The 19,155-nt window shown below is 44.0% G+C and overlaps 1 protein-coding gene across 2 annotated transcripts in view; it reads left to right on the top strand.

The window, feature by feature from the left end:
* The window catches only part of CRHR2 (corticotropin releasing hormone receptor 2), a 1,496,074-nt gene that overhangs the window by 824,197 nt on the left and 652,722 nt on the right, over positions 1 to 19,155 (top strand). For both annotated transcript variants that reach the window (XM_078665281.1, XM_078665282.1), the window contains one exon: positions 2,331 to 2,416. In XM_078665281.1, the coding sequence (XP_078521407.1) occupies positions 2,331 to 2,416 (86 nt within the window). The remainder of the gene's footprint in view (positions 1 to 2,330; positions 2,417 to 19,155) is intronic.

Raw genomic sequence — 19,155 nt, 5'->3', positions numbered from 1 at the left:
TGAAACTCGTGTTGGATCTATTTGTGGTTTCATCATTGGATCGCTGTGAGCTTAATTGCAAATACTTTACACATTAAGCCTTGAAGATACGCCTGGCTGCTAGTGATAAGCTACCAAGGGGGTGGAGCGGGGGCTATCTCTGGAGATGACCTGTCTTTTCCCTTATGTTGGGGCTCAGGGGTCCATGCTTGGCCTGCGGTACCTACCTCAGCCAACCAGGGATCTTGGGAAGTCTAACAATTACCATATACTTTTAATCAGAGCACAGGCCCTGGGTCTTGTTAACAAGGGCCCAGGGCACAGTCAGAGTCAGAAAACCAGCACCTAGTAGTCAAGATGGGGGCAAAAGTGGGGGAACTCTACAAACAGGTCCTGATTTCTCACACAGTAGAAACAGGTTCAGCCCTCAGATTTCCACATAGATCAAAACAGCATTGTCAGTCTCCTCCCTTCCTCTACATGTCCATAAAGTGTTCTGTTGAGCTATGGAATGATGTGCTATTTTTGTAGAACTCGCAAGCCAGAGGGTGGGGTGACACCTGGACACTCACTAACCAATAGGCATATTTTCTCAGGGGCAACTCCTCCCTCTTTTGCAGCAAACTATCGTACAGTGCACTATGCTGAAAAAAATCCCAACTTGGCAGAACCCTTTTGCCCTGGAAGCAGGCTGGTGGACCAACCACTAGACTAGTGTGTCTAAGGAAATGTGCAGGGCCGTCACCCACAGCCACACCAAACTGGTTCAGAAACCAGATTCCCCTCCTACTGGGATGGTGCCAAATTGGCTAAACTGTACGCTAGGATCAAAAGACATCTCATACCCCATGTCTCACTGAGCACTTACATATGAATGTGGAGGTCATCTCTCTGGTCCCTTTCAAGTTAATAAAATTCCTGAACCCTACCCTTCCTGAGCTGAGAGGAGTCGCATACCTTACAATCAGGCCTTTCTGCCAAAAGAGGCCTAAGGAATTGTCTAAGACATTGTCTCTGCCCTGGCAGCAGTTTTCATACCTTATTAAATGGAAAGTCCCTCCTATTTTCTGTGTGAAGGAGACTCCTGCTAGCAAAAAGTTACACAAAATTTTGTGTATTGCACTTGTATAAAAAATGTCACAGAGGCCTTGCCTGCTAGTAAATCTGTTCACTTTAATTGGTTAATTGGGTCTAAACTTAACCACATAGGATGCAGACCATTTTAAGTCTAGGTAACAAGTTATTGAATGTCGTTCTGCTAGGAAACAGGTGTGGATAATTGTAATTTCCCCTTTATTTTAAAAAAAAAGTGTAAAAGTTATTTCTATTGTCTAGGTTTTCTTCCTCAGTTTTCTCCCTTAAGGTCATGACCTCATGGCTGTTTGGTCCTTTTTGAGGAAAATTTAAATAGAACAACTCACTCCCTTCCTATCCCTCTCACTCACTTTAAATGGTTTTACAATGATTCTGCTGTGATAAATAATAGATTTAAGACAGGTTGACAAACAAGAGCGGCCCAGGGGCTGATTTATACCATATTAAAGCCATTACTCCATTATGGTGTTTGTTGCTTCAAGGTGACACTGTGGCATTCGTGTTACATTTGTATGTATTTAATTTGACTATAATTAGTTTAGACCCTTCTGTGCGCATCCAATCCTTGTCTAATTTACTGTAGAAACGCGTTAGGGAAGAAAATGAGCATCTTGGCCTTTGGACTTCAGTCATTTGACATTTAAAATGATTGTTCCATGTTCCAGGAAGGCTTTCAAACGTGATTTTTATTCGTTGCCTCTTGTACTCTGTCTCAACAATATATTATGAGTTTCTGGATCGCTTTTGTGGTTCTACAATATAATAGCACTGAACGTAATCCGGTTTCTGCCTTGTATCCAATGGAAGCAAAATAACTGATGTCTTTGTAGAATAACCCAAGGGCATCTTAATCGCTGAAAACAATAATGTGTTTCTTCTTACAAAGCATAATGCAGCAGTTTTTCTTTTCCTGGGCACCGTAAATAATTGGTCTTATTATTTCTTATTTTAATGACACACAATATATCGACTTGAAAGAAGAGTATTTGTTGATATTTGTATTTTGGGTACTTGTATTTTGGTCATGATTTTTACGCCTTGTTCTTCGACCTTACGTTATTTTAATATCTGATTAATGAATAGATTTTAGGCATTGCAACTTATTACCGTAGGATTATTATCAAATGTTTGCATTCATTGGGCTCTTCATAAAAAGTCGTCAATCAGTTATATATTTAAATAATTTTTATAGTCAGAAAGCTGACTCATGAGGGTTTTGGTGCAATGTATTTTAACATATTTAATCTCTGTTCCAGGAAATGTTTACAGGGAATGTCTGGAAAACGGGACCTGGGCCTCCCGGATGAACTACTCTCATTGTGTGCCTATCTTGGTTAACAAGGTGCGTATGCCATTATATTTCCACTTAAGTGCTGAATGTGCTATATTTTTCCAAAACAAACCTCAGCACATGTGTGTGAACCGCTGCTGCTACTTGTGCAGGGCATGCACAATAGCGCATGCCGCGCACACACCCATCAAATATGTGCTTTCACTTGATAACTTTACAGGATTTTTGATTGTGAAGATTCCTAGTGAAAAACAAACAAAACATTACTTTTTAGTTGTTTTCTTTTTGCGTTTCATGGTGAATTTACTTGAATTGTACACTATCTATTGCCTGTGCTTAGGCGAGGGGTAGAAAAATACATAGGATAGGCTAACAACAGAATTATGGCAGGATTCCACATGAGAGGGAAGGTTGTATTTTAGTAGGGGCGAAGAAAATACACTAGATCTCATTCATGCTGCTATTTGTATGTTGACATTTAGCTTACATGAATAAATAGACTCTTCATGAGAGTAAAGTCACGTTTACTATCAACAAAATGTAGTTAATCACAAAGGTTTTGTGTGACCTGGATTGTGCAGGTATTAGGCGTTTTATTGTGAGAATACTAAGAAAATGTGTGCACATCTACAAGCAAACTCATTTCTTGAGTATTTACAATCTTTTTTCTAACCCATTCCACGCTTGAAATGGTCAGAGATTAATTCCAGGCAAAGGAAATATGAAATCTCTAGGGTAGGAATAGGAACGAAACACTACCCAAACCGGTGGGGGTTGTAAGGAAGGAAATGAGCGGAAAAAAGTTCCCGAGGAGAAAAATGCAACTGTACCCATGGATAGTAATTATACACTTTGTATAATTTCACAAGAAGAAAAGCCTCTGTGTGGTCTTCTATTGTATTTTGCAAAGGTGTTCCGTGTCGAGATATTGAACCCTGTGGCTCTGCATGTTTAGAGGCATACTCTTGAAACCACTGTGAGTTCCAAAAAGCCAGAAACTGACACCTGTTGGACGTCACAAAGATTCCTAACTTTCTCTGTGGTCTGGCCACATTCTTTAATAAAGTTCGTTTGAGAAGAAAAGAGTGGTTCATAAAAAGGACATGATGGAGGAGTAGTAAACAGTCATTGGAGCGAAAGGAGAAGCATCTGGGTGGCATTCATTGAAGTTCACATTTGCAGAAATATGTGTAGTGGTTCTATTGGACTTCTATTTCAAGTCATAGAGCCTGTGGGAGCTGAACTTCAATAATCCCATGAACCCACTATCTAATGAATCCCAAACGTTGCCCCAGGCAGTTCAGCTCCACTAGACATTTCTTTGATCTAGTGGCAAGAGACTAACTTTCACATCAATAGCACAAATGTAGCAGAGTAAATCATAATTAGAAACTAGGACAACTCAAGAACAGAGTTCTAGTTCAACTTTAAGTATAAAATGTTCAATACAGAATTGTTAAAATAAGCTTTACAGAGAAATATGCATATTATGCCGTAGAGGCCCGGGTACAGAATCTAGAATCACAAATCATTACCATCAAATTCTAAGTGTCAAATTCATGAGGCGTACTGACAGCATCCTCAGTGAGGAAATTCTCGAACTAATCAGACAAAGTTTCTTGAGGAAAATAAAAAGTTGCCTACTGTCCTTAAAAACCAGGGTTTTTTTACGCACTATATGCATATTAAATAATAAAACTGCAAACTCAACATAGCATGATGATGGCTAGGTTGCGATGGCAAATCAAAAACATATACGTAAATTTGAAGGGCTCTTAGCATTAACCCATTTCATAAGGTAAGAGAAATCTTCTGCTTACTTCCTCAGCAACTGCACCCCAGAGATGTACATTTCTAAACAATAACCCATAGAATCATGTCCTTCATGCTTACACAATACCTTGCAGTGGAAATCCTTCAAAATGCTAAATTAGGCACACAATAGAAAGTTTCATTCACAATACAGTCTTTCTTATAACACAGTACATTGACGTCATTGCTCTCCATGTTCTGCGGAAACTGTAGGAAGAGAAGACTTGCAACGGGTATCTGATTGGGAGGGGGAATAAACAGAACACCAAAAGCTGATTTCATTTTTTTGGATTCTTACAAAAAAATTGAGGCAAAACTATACTTCATTATTAATCACACGTATAAATGAGATAATCATATTATTTTAATAGCAAAATCAATAATTCATTGGTTAAAGTCAAATCCACCATTAAAATTACTAATTTGCACAAATAATTTGTAACCCAAAATTGCATTTTCCCAAAAACCTTTACCAACCTTACACTAATAGCAGGGGGGGCGAACATGAACTGCATTGTGTCAGTCATTACTCAGATCTTGGGTGTTTGCATGTTCATCGCTTCCAGGAGCACCAGAGGCGGTCCACCAAGACTGGCCCATGATCCCAGGATGTACAGTAGTTTTGTGATCAAGAATATCGCCACCAATCTCTTCTGACGTATTCACCTATTTCAAACCCACAGGAAAATCAACGAGACAAAATTCAAGAAAGTTCTCTTGGATATAAATTTCAGGTCTATTCATTATAAAGACAAGCAGGTCTTATCCTAGGCTTTCACTGTTCTCACAGTTGTTTGCACAGGTTGATTGCAAAGTGTAATCAGACCTTCAGATGGATTTTGTTTATGGACCACACATTTTGCTTATTCTAGGAGAAACAATCTGGATTGATGGAAATTTCAAACTCATAAACCACCCTTTGAAGTCTTCATTGGAGTAGAATGAGCTATCCTGGGAAGTATGGAAAATACCAGGATAGTCTAAAGCCCCTGCCATTTCTTATTGCAATCGTGTAACTTACCTTCTCCAATATTTCTCCAGTATTAGGGATAAGGGTAAGAAGCACCGGCCATGTGAAACTGTGTTCCCCGCTGACTATACACGCTCTGTGTCAAACAATAAAGCATTCATCTTTGAGAGAGGCAAATACTTTTCATTTAAGTCTTTATAGCAGCCTCATTACACCTCCATTACTTCAAATGTCTCTGACACCTTCACACACAATAAGAAGTGGGGATGGGAGCATAATGTGAGCTTTGTTCATTGAGCTATCATGGGTGATCTTGGGACTGTCACTTTTCCCAAAGACACAGAGCCTATTTAGGACCACTCTCACTGAGGCCTCTAACGATTTCCAATAAATCAAGCATAGACACATTCTCCACATTGTTAGCTGAGTAAAGCAACAAAACACAGCTGGGTATTTTATAATGTTGGTTTTATAAATGTCCTGTACTGCTTTAATTAAAAGTAAGTTGCCTGCTGACAGGCTTTTGCTCTGATGTCAACTTTGGATCCAGCTGCAACAGAAAACTATTCGAGCTTCCACCTGTGTGAAGAACGAAGTACATGTTCACATCAAGCCCGCTATCCAAATGACCCCCTTAGTTGAAGGGCAAAAGCGACAGCATATGTCAAAATTCATGCAAGAATTTTTAGAGGCACAGAAGGCCGGTTTTGCATTCCAACAACATTCTTTATAAATCTGAAACATACTATTCTGAAATAGTTCCGAAGTCCTAGAGTGAATTTGAGGTAAGGTGGTTAGGTTCAAATGTGTAAAATATTGGAATAGAAAGGGGATGTCAGCTTTACGTACAGTCCTTTCACCTTCATCAGATTACAGGCAGGTGTTCTTTGAAAAAAAAAGAACGTAAAAATATTAATGTCTTAATGTGAAGAAGAAAAGGAGAAAGCAAACACAAATTTGAAAGAATTGCTGAACTTCTAATGGAGTTGTAGGCAGAATGTGAAAATGTGGTGTTTCAGCTGCTAAAGTACAGTATATATATATATATATATATATATATATATATATATGATCAAGCCCAGCAGGGTGGGTGAAACGCACCATCCTGTCATGAAGTAAAATAAAAAATAAACAGCACAAAATCGTCGTCTGTGTCCCGCTATCAGTTGACAGCGCTGTGGGAATTGAGTTGTGATATATATATATTTTACAAAATGTCATTGATATGCATGTATAATACATATATGTATGTATATATATATATATATATATATTTTTTTTTTTCACACTATTCCTCCAGCTGGAGAGACAAAGCGGGTCGCACTCCACAGGTCAATTTTGCAATTTTTTTTATTTTTCTTACATTCTCTTGAGATTTAACAGGGGCAGCTGTAAGGATATATATATATATATATATATATATATATATATATAATATTACTACTGGACGCCGCCAAATAGGTAGTTATAGTTAGGACCAAGTTTCCATAGGAAGAGCATTTTTTGTTTTGCCTATAACTTTGGTGTTGTTTGATGAATCTTCATGAAATTCTCAAAACGAATTCTATGTACATATCAGCTCCTATGGTGAATGTTTGGGGGTGATTGGTCAAGGGGGGCTGAGATAAAAGGGGGGTCCCAAAACGTGTTTTCTCCTTGTTAATTTCGACAAGGCTACAGGTCGAATGGGTGAACGGAATTATCCCATATTTGCAAGGATTAGGGTCTTGGTCTAGAAAGCACGCTTTTGTTTATTTGGTGTAAATCCGTTCAGTAGTTTTTAGAGAAATATCGAAATTTACAGATATCGATATTTGGGAATTCTGCCATGTGATTGGCTGAGGTGTTATGAGCATGAGCTTGCTGCTTATAGGTTGCGAGCTATGTGAGCGGTTGTAACTTGGAAGTGTTGGCCGCCATTTTGCGATTCTGTTGAAGCGAGTAAGGGCGAAAAAAGTATAAAAGGAGGGTAGGAGCACTGTAACCTCTGTGGGGGAGTGTGAAGCGAAGTCATCACTTCTACTGGTGCGGTGTTGCTCAGAGTGACATGGTGCTGAGATGATATGCTGCTACACTTGGGTATGAAACCGAGAGCCTAAACCGTGAGCTCATTGCTGTAAAGTGATGTGCTTTGATCTTTGTAGCATACATGTGCAAGATGTGTTTGTGGGCGTTTATACCATACAGGGAGTGGGAAGCAAACTACTGACCACTATTATGCGTTTATACTATACCGGAAGCAGGAAGCGAAGTACTCACGCCTACCGATGTAAAGACTTGGGGATCAAACCGAGGTGATTGCTGTAAAGGGATGGGCTCTGGCGCTGTAGTATATGTGTGCAAGTAATGTTAGTAGGCGTTTATACCATACAGGCAGTGGGAAGCGAACTACTGACCGCTACTGTTTGTTTATACTGGAAGCGGGAAGCGAAGTACTCACGCCTACCGGTGTGAAGACTTGGGAACAAAACGAGCTGATTGCTGTAAAGTGATGGGCTATGGGTGCAGTAGGATACTAGCCGCTGTAGTATAATTGTATAAGTAGTGTTAGTATGCATTTATAGTATATAGGGGGTGGGTAGCGAACTACTTTCTCCTACTGGTCTGAAGACTCAGGATTAAACCATGAGCCTAAATCGTGAACTCATTGCTGTTAAGTGATGTGCCCTGGGCACTGTAGTATACCTGTGGAAGTAGTGTTAGTTTGCGTTTCTATAATAAAGGGAGTGGGAAGCGAACTGCTCACCCCTACCGGTCTCAAGACTCCTGGATGAAACCATGAGCTCATTGCTGTAAAGTCATGTGCTCTGTGTAGTATTCCAAAGTAAGTCATAGTAGAATGTTAGTATGTAATTCTACTAGAATGTAAGTATGTAATGTTAGAATGTAAGTCTGTCATGAGGGGAACCTTGGGGAGTTTGTACACGGTGCTGGAGAAGACGGTTGCCTTGCTATTTGCTCCTGTTGGTGGGTGTTTAGGGTGTCTTGTTTTCTTGCAATTAATCTACTTATCGGACCCACTGCTGTCTGCCTCTTCACTACATACATTTTGTGATGAGCGGGAGAAGGAAAAAAAAGGCAGCACTCACCAATATTTCAAAGTTGCTTGCATTGTGCTGAAGACCCGTTTGCTTCATGTAGCTGTTTCTACTCATCCCAGGGTCGTCGGCTCATTGAACTATGTCATCTGACCTCTGGTAGGATTTATATTTTTAGATTTTGCACTTCCTCTGCCTCTTCACTACACTCTGGTCACTGTACTACACGTGTGTAAGTAGTGTTAGTATGCGTTTATACTAACCAATGCATCATGGTCCTAGGGAGCGCGACCTCCCAGGCACAGCTCATACAATGTCCCGGGGTGTGCATCCCCGGGACATTTATGTTTGCTATTAGAGGGATGGTGCATGGCTTTCACCATGTGATAGCAAATCCTTGTTTGACTAGTTGAAGCGAGAGGAGCAAAACCTCGTATCGCTTTAATAGAGTGGATCCGGATGGTAAAAACGGAGATTAAAAAAAAGAAAGAAGTGGGGTCTAATCGGTTCATTTAAATGAGGCCCCTGGTGGGTAATGTTCAGTGGCCAATCCTATCATTTTATTGTGGGGTCTCGGTAGGACTGGGGATCTTAATGTCACATGTAAATTAGGCACGGGTGGGCACAGAGACATTTCGCAGCCTAGGGGATCGCCACCTTCCCGCGTATTGTTTACTAACGGTTCGGGGGGCTTCGAGGCCAACAGGAGTCTGGGGATCGCCACCCTCCGGAGCTTTACTTAAATATGCAGGGTGGGCCTCGGCAGTCCCTGAAGCCTCTGTGGTCCTAGGCAGTGCCTTATTGGTTCTGTAATCACGCAGCAGTACTCATGGTGTTATAAACACACTAACTCACCCATACAGCCCTTCCCAGATGCACTTTTGAATCCATACACCCAGTGCATCACTCCTACATCTATGCACAAAGTCACACCCCATCCACACAGTCACTCAGGCACCCATACAGACACTCAGACAACAAATCTATAACCCATATAGACACTCATGTAGCTACCCACCAACCCATGCAGCCGCTTACACACCGACTGAGAGACTAATACAGACTTTCACACACTTTAGTCACTAACCCATGCATTCACTAAGACATGTTCAATCACTCACTTATACAGTCAGTCACGCACCTACTTAGTAATCCATTCAGGCACTTGTAAATCCACTCATTCTTCAATACACCTTGGCATAGATATATATGAAAAATATTTAAACTTTCCAGAAACACACATTCACTGGATGATGTCATCAGTGATGTCATTTGAGATGTCATCAGTGATGTCATCAGTGATGTCACTGACCATGTCATGAGTGATGTAATATGTGACATCATCAACAGTGCATTGCGGGCACGCGAGTTATAGTTAGCTCAACTATCTATAACAGGCGAATTTCTCTGGTTTTATATGAGTCAAATGTTCAACTAACTATAACGTCCCTGAAACCTATGGTTTTTTTCGGTGAATAAATATATATATTTATTGTTGGCTTTGCCAAAACCATCCAATTGCACTCGGAAAAGACGAACGCGGACCCAAAGTTCCTGGTGCAGTCGTGAGTTTATTGCATCCCCTGCATCTCTGCCATAACGCATTTCAGCCCCACCCGAGCCTTGATCACATGGCGCGTTGCTTGATGTTTCACCGATATTTAAAGTGCTGGTGCATAACATTACGTGTTCAAACAGGTGACTTTTTCATAGATATGGAAAAAATACTGTATAGCATTCACTTTCCTATGAGCGATAAAACAAAAGGTTCACCATGTGCAAATGAGCATATATTTGATTCAATAAATATGTAAATGTATATAAAGACAAATATAAATATCGATATAAACATGAGACCTGATATCTGGCTTTTAAAATCTAATAAAACATTCATAAATAAAAATTGCAAAAGCTAAAAATGCAATTATTTACAACACTATAGTCTGGTCATAAATGTACCACGATCTCCCTTGCACATTGTAAAACAACCCTGTGTAAAAACAGTAATAAACACAAGAGATTGTTTAAAAAGTGAAACTATAAAAATAAATAGAGAACACTTATTTACCATAAATGATAAAAGCATTCTTATATTGGTGTCTGGATGATATAATCTTTGTTTGTTATACTGCTCTACAAAATTGAGCCCCAGTAGGCTTACAATCACTCCATGTCATTGTGTGAAAAGTGTCACCCAATCGAACCAATGGGTTCTAAAAGTGCCAAATGCCATAAATTAATAAATAGGTAAAAAATCCTATGACTGAGAGGTTTGAAATACACATATCAATCAGGGAATGTATTAAAATGTGTATGAATATACTCCACATATTCATCTTTACCAGATTGTACTGTTTAAATATATATATATATATGACAACGCTCCAAGTGGCTGCTGCAGCGCCAGTGCACTCGCTAGGGGGTGCTCGTCACGAGCCGGCAGGCTCGCGTAGACACAAATGCTCCAGGAAATAAAGCCAGCACTCGCGGGGGGTTAAATCCTACTTGGATTTATTTGGCACAAAAATAAACACAAATTCGTTTCAGCGGTACACTTTCATCAGTGTGAGGCGACCACCATAACGCACATCATTTAAGTAATCATCCAATCACGTGGGTGATGTCACGATCGGGCGCCATCTTAGTGTCAGGCATAATATTGTTCACTGCCATGAACCAATAAAGCATCATTTGCACATTGTTTACACAGCTTGATTCATTCAAAAACGATTCTCCACAGTAAAATTTTAAACTTGACATTATATACACAATCACGTAATTAAGACAGTTAAGTTCATCACTGCCTCGATACTTTAAAATCAATATCAATGTCACGTTATTTGGTCAGTTCTCCATAGAACAAATCCGGTCCATTGGACTGAATTGTGATGCATGACTGTTACGCCTCAGTGTTACAGAGCTTCTACGTGATGTAAAAAAACAACAATGCAGGAATACAGCCCTGGATGGGCGTTTCATAACACCTCACAGTAGATTCAAATAACCCCACATATTGGGACCTCCCAGAAAAGTAGTTATGTAGCCCTAGATGGGCATAAGTACATTGCACATAAGAAAAAAGTCAAACAAGCCCACATTCAGTAGAAGCTCACAGACGTTGACATGAAAAATATAGTGTGGAGACAAACTAAAATGGCTCGCCTGAAATCACAACCGCCCAACCAAAAAACAATACTATATAAATAATTACAAGTGTACCCTGAGTTCCTCCCCTATATTCAGTCCCAAGTTGGTTTTGGTGGCTAGGTCTACTGTTGTGGTGCAACTGGAAATGTCGTGCTACGGGATGTATATTACCTAGGTAGTTATAGTTAGGACCTAAAGTTTCCATAGGAAAAGCGTTTTATGTTTTTCCAATAACTTTAGTGCTGGTTGACGAATCTTCGCAAAATGTTCAACATTTGTTATCAGCTCAGGTCAGCTCCTGTCTTGAAAGTTTTGGGGTAATTCACCAAGAAAAAATGGGGGTCCCAAAACATGTTTTCCCCATGTTATTTTCCACAGGAAACTTTAGACACGGCTACAGCCCTGACTGCTGAACGGTATTACACCGAATTTAGCAAAAAGGTAGCCCTTGGTTGAAAAAGTGTCCTTTTTGTTAAATGGTGTAAATTCGTTCAGTAGTTACTGAGAAATTAGAAAAATAAAATAAAATTTGACAAAAATATAGTGCTTGGTTCAGAAAGCGACCTTGTTTTTAAATGGTGTAAGTCCCTTCAGTAGTTGCTGAGAAATTAAAAAAATAAAAGTTTTGATATTTAGGGACGCGTTGGGTTTGCGAACCCTCCCGACCGCGAGCTTAACTGTAATTGGCTGCCAACACTTCCTGGTTTAGACTGTAGAGCCAAGTCACAAGGCCTGCTCAGGGGGTCCCACAAGGACCACCCAATTTTTTTGTTTTTTAAACGTTCGAATGCACGCTGGGTGCGCGAAACCGGATGAAAAATGTAAAACATTAAGCGGGGCTCCCCCACTTCATTTAAATGAGCCCCCAGTTGGACCAGGTCTCGGGGGCAATCATAAAATTTCACCGCCACTTCCTCTGGGCTATGTAAATTAGGTGCGGGAGGGCACACTGCCCTCCCACAGCCCCAAGAACCACCACCACCTTGGGGCTATGAAAATAGAGGGAGGGGGCAGCACGGTCCCTGCCTCCTGGACGGCTTGATGGCCGTGGGGACTGCCACCCCCAGGGCCGGCTTCTGCAATGTCCTGGGGTGTCCATCCCCGGGAAATTGCTGTTTGCCATGACAGGGCGGGAGCATGGCTTCCACCCTGTGATAGCAAGCCCTGGTTTGCTTCTTTGAAGGAAGAGGAGGAAAACCTCCTCTTGCTTCAATAAAGGAAAGGAGAATTGCTTTTGGGCAAGGGAAGCTGTATGTTAGCAGCTCCCATTGCCCAAAAGCAATGCGTGCTCCTGCAGGAGGCGGGGAGCCGGCGGGACTGTGGGGCATTGGGGCTCCCCCCATGGCCCCCAACAGAGAGGCTAGGCCCCGGGAGTTGGCATCCACGGGGCCAGAAGTGGTCTGGAAGGGGGGCCATGCGACCCCCCCTCCCCTTTAAAAAAAAAATATATATATATATGTAGATGTGGGCATGCCTCAGGGGATGGGGTCACCTAGACGAACGTACAGTTTTGAAAGTGAACGTTTTTTTCCCAAAAAAGTTTGGAGTTGCGACCCTAGTGCGGCTTTAAGCGCGGCACCCTAGTGTGACACGAAGGTTGCGTGGCTCTCAGCACAGTACTCAAGTACTTCTCAGGTGTTTAAAATACTGATGGGCATGTTCTCAAGGACACATCGCCTAATTAAGCCACTTTATCACAGCCAAAATGGTGATAAATTTAACGCACCATTCACAAGCTGGTGCAAACAGCCCATATCACCAGTTTACCAGCAATAGCTGCCTAAAAAAACATCATCACGGATGACTCCGGGAAATATTGCTAATGAGATGCAGAGTAGGCTTTCCAGTGCAAAAAGCAGCAAAAACACCACTTCGCAACATTCTCAACGACCAGCAAGATCGGAGAAGAGAACACTAAACAGGCGATAAGGTGTGTTAGCACCAGGAAGTTTACACCTGCTCTGACCTGGTGTAAAGTCGGACTACAACCTGCAACATGAAAGGGAGCCCAGCCCACAACCACACCTGAACGACAACAGATGCCATGGAGCCAAAGTTCATGCAGCTCGGACACCCAAGAGTGCCAACCCACCACCCCGTTGTCCGCCATCCCCCCAACAAACAAATGTGACAGCAACCTTCAAGATCTGGAACGTGACAAATCGGCTGATGTTGCACTATTCTAACAATTAAGATGCATGTGAGGTTGAACAAATGAGAATCACAGTCATCTATGTATTTACATATAAAACATTTTATTTACACAAAATAAAAGTAGGTACAGCCATGGCATGTCATCCCTCGACAATCTGTGAATCACAGCCTGCAAGACAAAAAGCAAGATAAGATTGTGCATTATGCACCCATCAAAGGAGAGAGAGAGAAAGAGTGAGAGAGAGAGGAAGGGAGAGGGAAAGAGAGAAAGAGTGTGAGAGAGAGGAAGAGAGACAGAAAGAAAGAAAGTGTGAGAGAGGAAGAGAGAGAGAAAGAGAAAAAGAGTGTGAGAGAGAGAGAGAGAAAGGAAGAGCTGGCGAGGGAGAGTGAGTGTACATACAACTGCGCACGCCTTCATCGCTGTGCTGCCCCAGTGCTCCCAGGCTGCTGCACCATATCCACTCCCGCCTCGCAGAGCTGTCTGCCTGCCCCTGCGCACCCAGGCTAAAGCACACCATCCACTTCCACCGCCCAGAGGTGACTGTCCGCCCCTGCGCACCCAGGATTCCCTGCTCACCTTTCCGCCACTGGTGTGTCTCCAACCACGTGCCAGGACATACTGCAGCCCTTAAGGTCACTCAGCTGAAACATAGTGTAGAATTAGTAATGGCAGAGTACATACAACTGCACATGCCTTCATCGCTGTCCTGCCCCTGCGCACCCAGGCTTCTGCACATCATCCACTCCCACCGGCCAGAGGGAGTGGCCACTGCAAACCCAGGTCTCACTGCTCACTTTCCGCCACCTGTGTGTAGAAAAGAGGGCCCACCACATGCCGCTGCAACCCCGAAGCCCAGGGCCCGTCAACAGGGCACCCTCCAAATCATGCAGCCCCACTCCCCAGGCCACCAGGTCTCACATTTGGTGCTGGGTCTTGATTTCGCCATGACAGAGGACATACCAGTGCACCCGGCATCATCGCAGGCTGCACACCCGCTCAATCAAAATACAGAAAAAGTCTCCACCTGAAATTGAATGAAACGGCGCTAATAAAGTCACCAAGAGTTAAATCTCCCTCCCAGCAAGCACAGGCCTAAAGACAAAGAAAAAATGTAATAATGGGTTCATTTTAGTAAGCATTTATTCCAAAAGTTAGTTAGTTGATATTCATTAATACAATGTAACACAAAAAATGAGAAAAAAGAAGGAAGCATATCCCCACAAATCAGTCACACCCGCTCAGCCCTTGCGGTGCCACTAACTCTGTGACCAGTGTGGCCACGCCATGTGGTGGTAGGCCCCCCTGTCTGAAGGTTCAGGCCTACACTGTGGTCCAGCAGGGCAGAGAAAATCTGTGCTGTTTGGACCGCCGGGATGGGGCATCATCGCAGGCTGCACGCCTGCTCAGCACTTACGGTGCCCCTACCTCAGTGCACCGAAAGTCACCGTCCCATGGCAATGTGCCTGTGCCGGCGGCAGTTCATCCGGTGCCACCAAGTCTTTGCCCCATGGACCCTCTATGATTGGGTAACGTGGTGCGGATGCCATCATGTCACCTCCGGGCCAGTGGAATGTGATGTTGCAGGTCCCTGGGCCCCCATGTCCACATGCACACCACACGGATACACCCTGAGAGAGGTCCGAAATAGCGTCGAGCACGTTAGCCCAGGCCTTTTTATTGGCAGGGTCATGTGTCCTGTGACGCCTGTGCTTGATGGGTGTGGTGTGGGTGTAAACCAGCTGTGAGGTAGTGACTGAGGCATACTGACAACTAGACATGTGACCATCAGATCACTACAATGAAAACCTGGGCCATGTAGCGTTGTCGTCCCTCCCTGTAAGCGTAAGCGAAGTGGGCTGGCCTGGTGTATGCCAGTCCTGCGTGAGGCTATTAACAATGACTCTAGAGCTCTGGGTGTGGTTCCATCCTGGGCTGTATGATGAATCAACTGATGCGGGTGTCCCTGTTGTAGTGCTGCTGCCACCCGGGCCACAAGCGCCAATGTGTCACCCTGTGACCCAAGTCCCACAACATGGCCAACATGGAAGGTAGGGGGAATCACTGACCGTACATTCATCCATACGTCCACACATGAAATATCGTGGACATGACACATCTGTGTGGATATGAAAGTTTATTGCACATTCAGTGGAGTGTTGCAGCTGTAGCAATACAGAGCTATGCAAAGGCTAAATTTCAGTTTTTGGCACATGGAGGGCAGCCAATTAGAGCCAAGCTTGTGCTCAGGGGTTAGGCTCCACCAACATATGTACTTATCCAATCACTCCGCCAATCCCCAAGCACTTATAAATTCACTATACACTCTCCTTGCAGTACTGTAATGATCCAGTCTCTACCCATGTACTTATATAATGACTCAGACAAAGTTACATAACCACTGCCAGAGGTAACATGGTTTCGTGCGCAGTGCACAGCACAATATAATGCGGTAGGGCCCTGGGGCATCATGCATACATAATGAACACATGGACACAGTTAGATTGTTAGTGGAAGTGGGTACAGGCACGTGCGCTCGGCCCCTTTTTATTACCAGGGTCACATGTCCAGTGGCGTCTGTGCTGGATGTGTGTGGAGTGTAAGCCAGCCCTCAGGGAATGGTTGGTGCTGGCAACATGTACAACAGCAATCATCGAATCACACACAGAGACTCCATCATAAAGGGTCCATTACTTGTGCTGCACTAAGGTAGGGGCACCAGATGTGAAATAACACACAAAAGATTTTATTGTAAAGGGACCATGACTTGTGGTGAACTGAGGTAGGGGCAGCAGATCTGAAATCATACACAAAAGATTCTATTATAAAGGGTCCATGAGTTGTGATGCACTGAGGTAGGGGCATCTGAAGCATTCAGTGTGTGCGCAGCCAGCGATGATGCGTGGTGCGGGTGGGCCGCACTGGCAGCAATGTGCCTTGCCTACTGGACTGCATCATCTGCAATTGTGACTCGATCTGAATTGTGTGCCCTGCTGTCCGCAGTGCAGCTCGAAGGCAGTAGTCAGCACAGACATCGAGGAATGCTTTTATCACTTCCTTTTGACAAAATCCGAGGACAGAGAGTACAGTTTACTCTGCAATTAATAAATCAAAACTAAATTGGAACTGTGAGCTCTGCTGTCCGCATTGTAGACTGCCATTCAGTGTTCCTTTGGACTTGCAAGATAAATTTGGTCATTGTACTAAAGCTATAACTGATATAAAACCAGTTCTTGAAGAAAAGGATAATAAAAGGATATTGTTTGGATACACTTGGAGGACATTGACTTTGATTTTGGTGCACCTTCCCTTTTGTACATGGATTATGTTATAGTTAGTTGCCTACTAGACTATTCAATTAATGAATCAAGATTGAATTTGAATTTGAATTGTTAGCCCTGCTGACCCAGTGTAGGCCGGAGGCAGCAGTCAGGAAGGGCCCACAGCCATGTGGCACTGACTTGAACTGCACAGTTAGTGGCACCTGAAGCAGTCAGCGTGTGCACAGCCAGCGATGATGCGTGGTCCGGGAAGGCCACACTGTTAGCAATGTCTGTTGCCTACTGAACTGACATCGAGGAATGCTTTTTGTCGCTTCCTCTTGACAAAATCTGAGGACATAGAGTACAGTTCACTCTGCAATTAATAAAGCAAGACTGACTTTGAATGTTGAGCCCTGCTGACCGCAGTGTAGGCGTATAGAACAAAAGATGAAATATCTATGGAATACATTGTCGAAATATATACGGTTTCAGGGACGTTATAGTTAGTTGCCTACTGAGTCTGAAATTAATGACTCAAGACTGAATTTGAATTGTGAGCCCTGTTGACTGCAGTGTAGTATTGGTACTAATCTTGAATTGTGATCCCTGCTGCCCGCCCTGTAGGCCAGAGGCAGCGGTCAGCAAGGGTCCACAGCCACATGGTATTGACTTGAGCTGCACATAGTTAGTGGCACCTAAAGCATTCAGCGTGTGCACTGCCTACGATGATGCATAGTCCTAGTGGGCCACACTCATAGCAATGTCTTTAGTCTAATGAATTCTGCCTTAATAAGAGTACGTGGCAATGAATTGTGGTGCACTGAGTTAGTGGAACGTAAAGCACTGAGCATGTGCGCAGCCTGCGATGATGCATGGTCCGGGCAGGCCACAATGGGAGCAATGTCTGTTGCCTACTAGGCTGCGTCATCTGCAATCGCGACTCGATCTGAATTGTGCGCCCTGCTGTCTGCAGTGTAGGCCGGAGGCAGCGGTCAGCAAGGGCCCACAGCCACGTGGCGTTGAGTTGAGATGCACAGTTAGTGGCACCAGAAGCATTCAGCGTGTGTGCAGCCCGCGATGATGTGTGGTCCGGGCGGGCCGCACTGGTAGCAATGTCTTTTGTCTAATGAATTCTGCCTCAATAAGGCTATGTGGCAGTGACTTGTGGTGCACTGAGTTAGCGGCACCTGAAATACTCAACGTGTGCACAGCCAGCGATGATGTGTGGTCTGGGCGGGCCGCACTGGGAACAATGTCTGTTGCCTACTGGACTGCGTCATCTGCAATTGCGACTCAATCTGAATTATGAGCCCTGCTGTCCACAGAGTAGGCCGAAGGCAGAAGTCTGCAAGGGCCCACAGCCACATGACTTTGAGTTGAGCTGCACAGTTAGTGGCACCAGAAGCATTCAACATGTGGGCAGTCTGTGATGATGCGTGCTCTGGGAGGGCCACACTGGTAGCAATGTCTGTTTCATAATGGACTGCGTCATCTGCAATCGCGGCTCGATCTGAATTGTGAGCCCTAGTGTCCACAGTGTACATCGAAGGCAGTAGTCTGTACAGACATAACTCTGCGGTGCTGTGCCGCTGGGTTCGCAGGGGGCCTGTCTCGAGGAGGCAGGGTGAGGACCGCTGCTCTGGCAGACGCGTTGGCCTTCCCAGAAGTGAACCACGCCCAGAGCCCCGGCCTATTTATTCACACTCCTACGCTGGAGTGGCGTACGTTGGACCAGCCCACTCTGCTTCCGGTTCCGCTTACAAGGGGGGACGACACAGCTACATGACCGGCAGCTTCGCTACTGCCTGAGGTAACATGGTTGCGTCCACTGTCCACAACACTACAAGCACCAGCAGTATATGTGCACATGGACAGGTCTGTGCTCTATATATTGTGGTCTGTCCAGCACATCACCGCTACACTTGGCATTGTGTGCATTGTTATTAATGGGTGACTTGCCTCCTTCACACATACTTGGTTCCCACTTCTCCCAACATTCAGCTATTGTGTGGCTGAGGAGTCATGCTGTTTTGGGACGGTCCGCTGTCCTGGTCTGTGCGGCCTTAGTGGTAGTAGGGGGGTGGTCAGGGCCCCAGCACATTCTGCTGCACCACGCCCAGGAGTCATCTCTGTGTGGCATACAAGCGGCCCAGCCAAGCTCAAAATTAAAATTGGGTCTTGATTGCCAGGATGGTGTATCGAGGCCTACGCAAAATCGCAGGCTGCACATCCACTCAGCTCTGGCGTCACTAACTTAGTGGAACTCAAGTCATCGCCACATGGCGGGAGGCCCGTGTCGGGCAAAGTGCTTTGGCTGCCACCAACTCTGTGTACTTCAAGTCATGGGAGAGAATGGAAATGGTGTCAAGCATGTGCACCCGGCCCTTTTTATTGTGCAGGGTGACATG

The sequence above is a fragment of the Lissotriton helveticus genome, chromosome 10 (genome assembly GCF_964261635.1).
Source record: "Lissotriton helveticus chromosome 10, aLisHel1.1, whole genome shotgun sequence".
Classification (NCBI taxonomy): Eukaryota; Metazoa; Chordata; class Amphibia; order Caudata; family Salamandridae; genus Lissotriton; species Lissotriton helveticus.
This window is presented reverse-complemented; position numbering and strand designations above follow the sequence as displayed.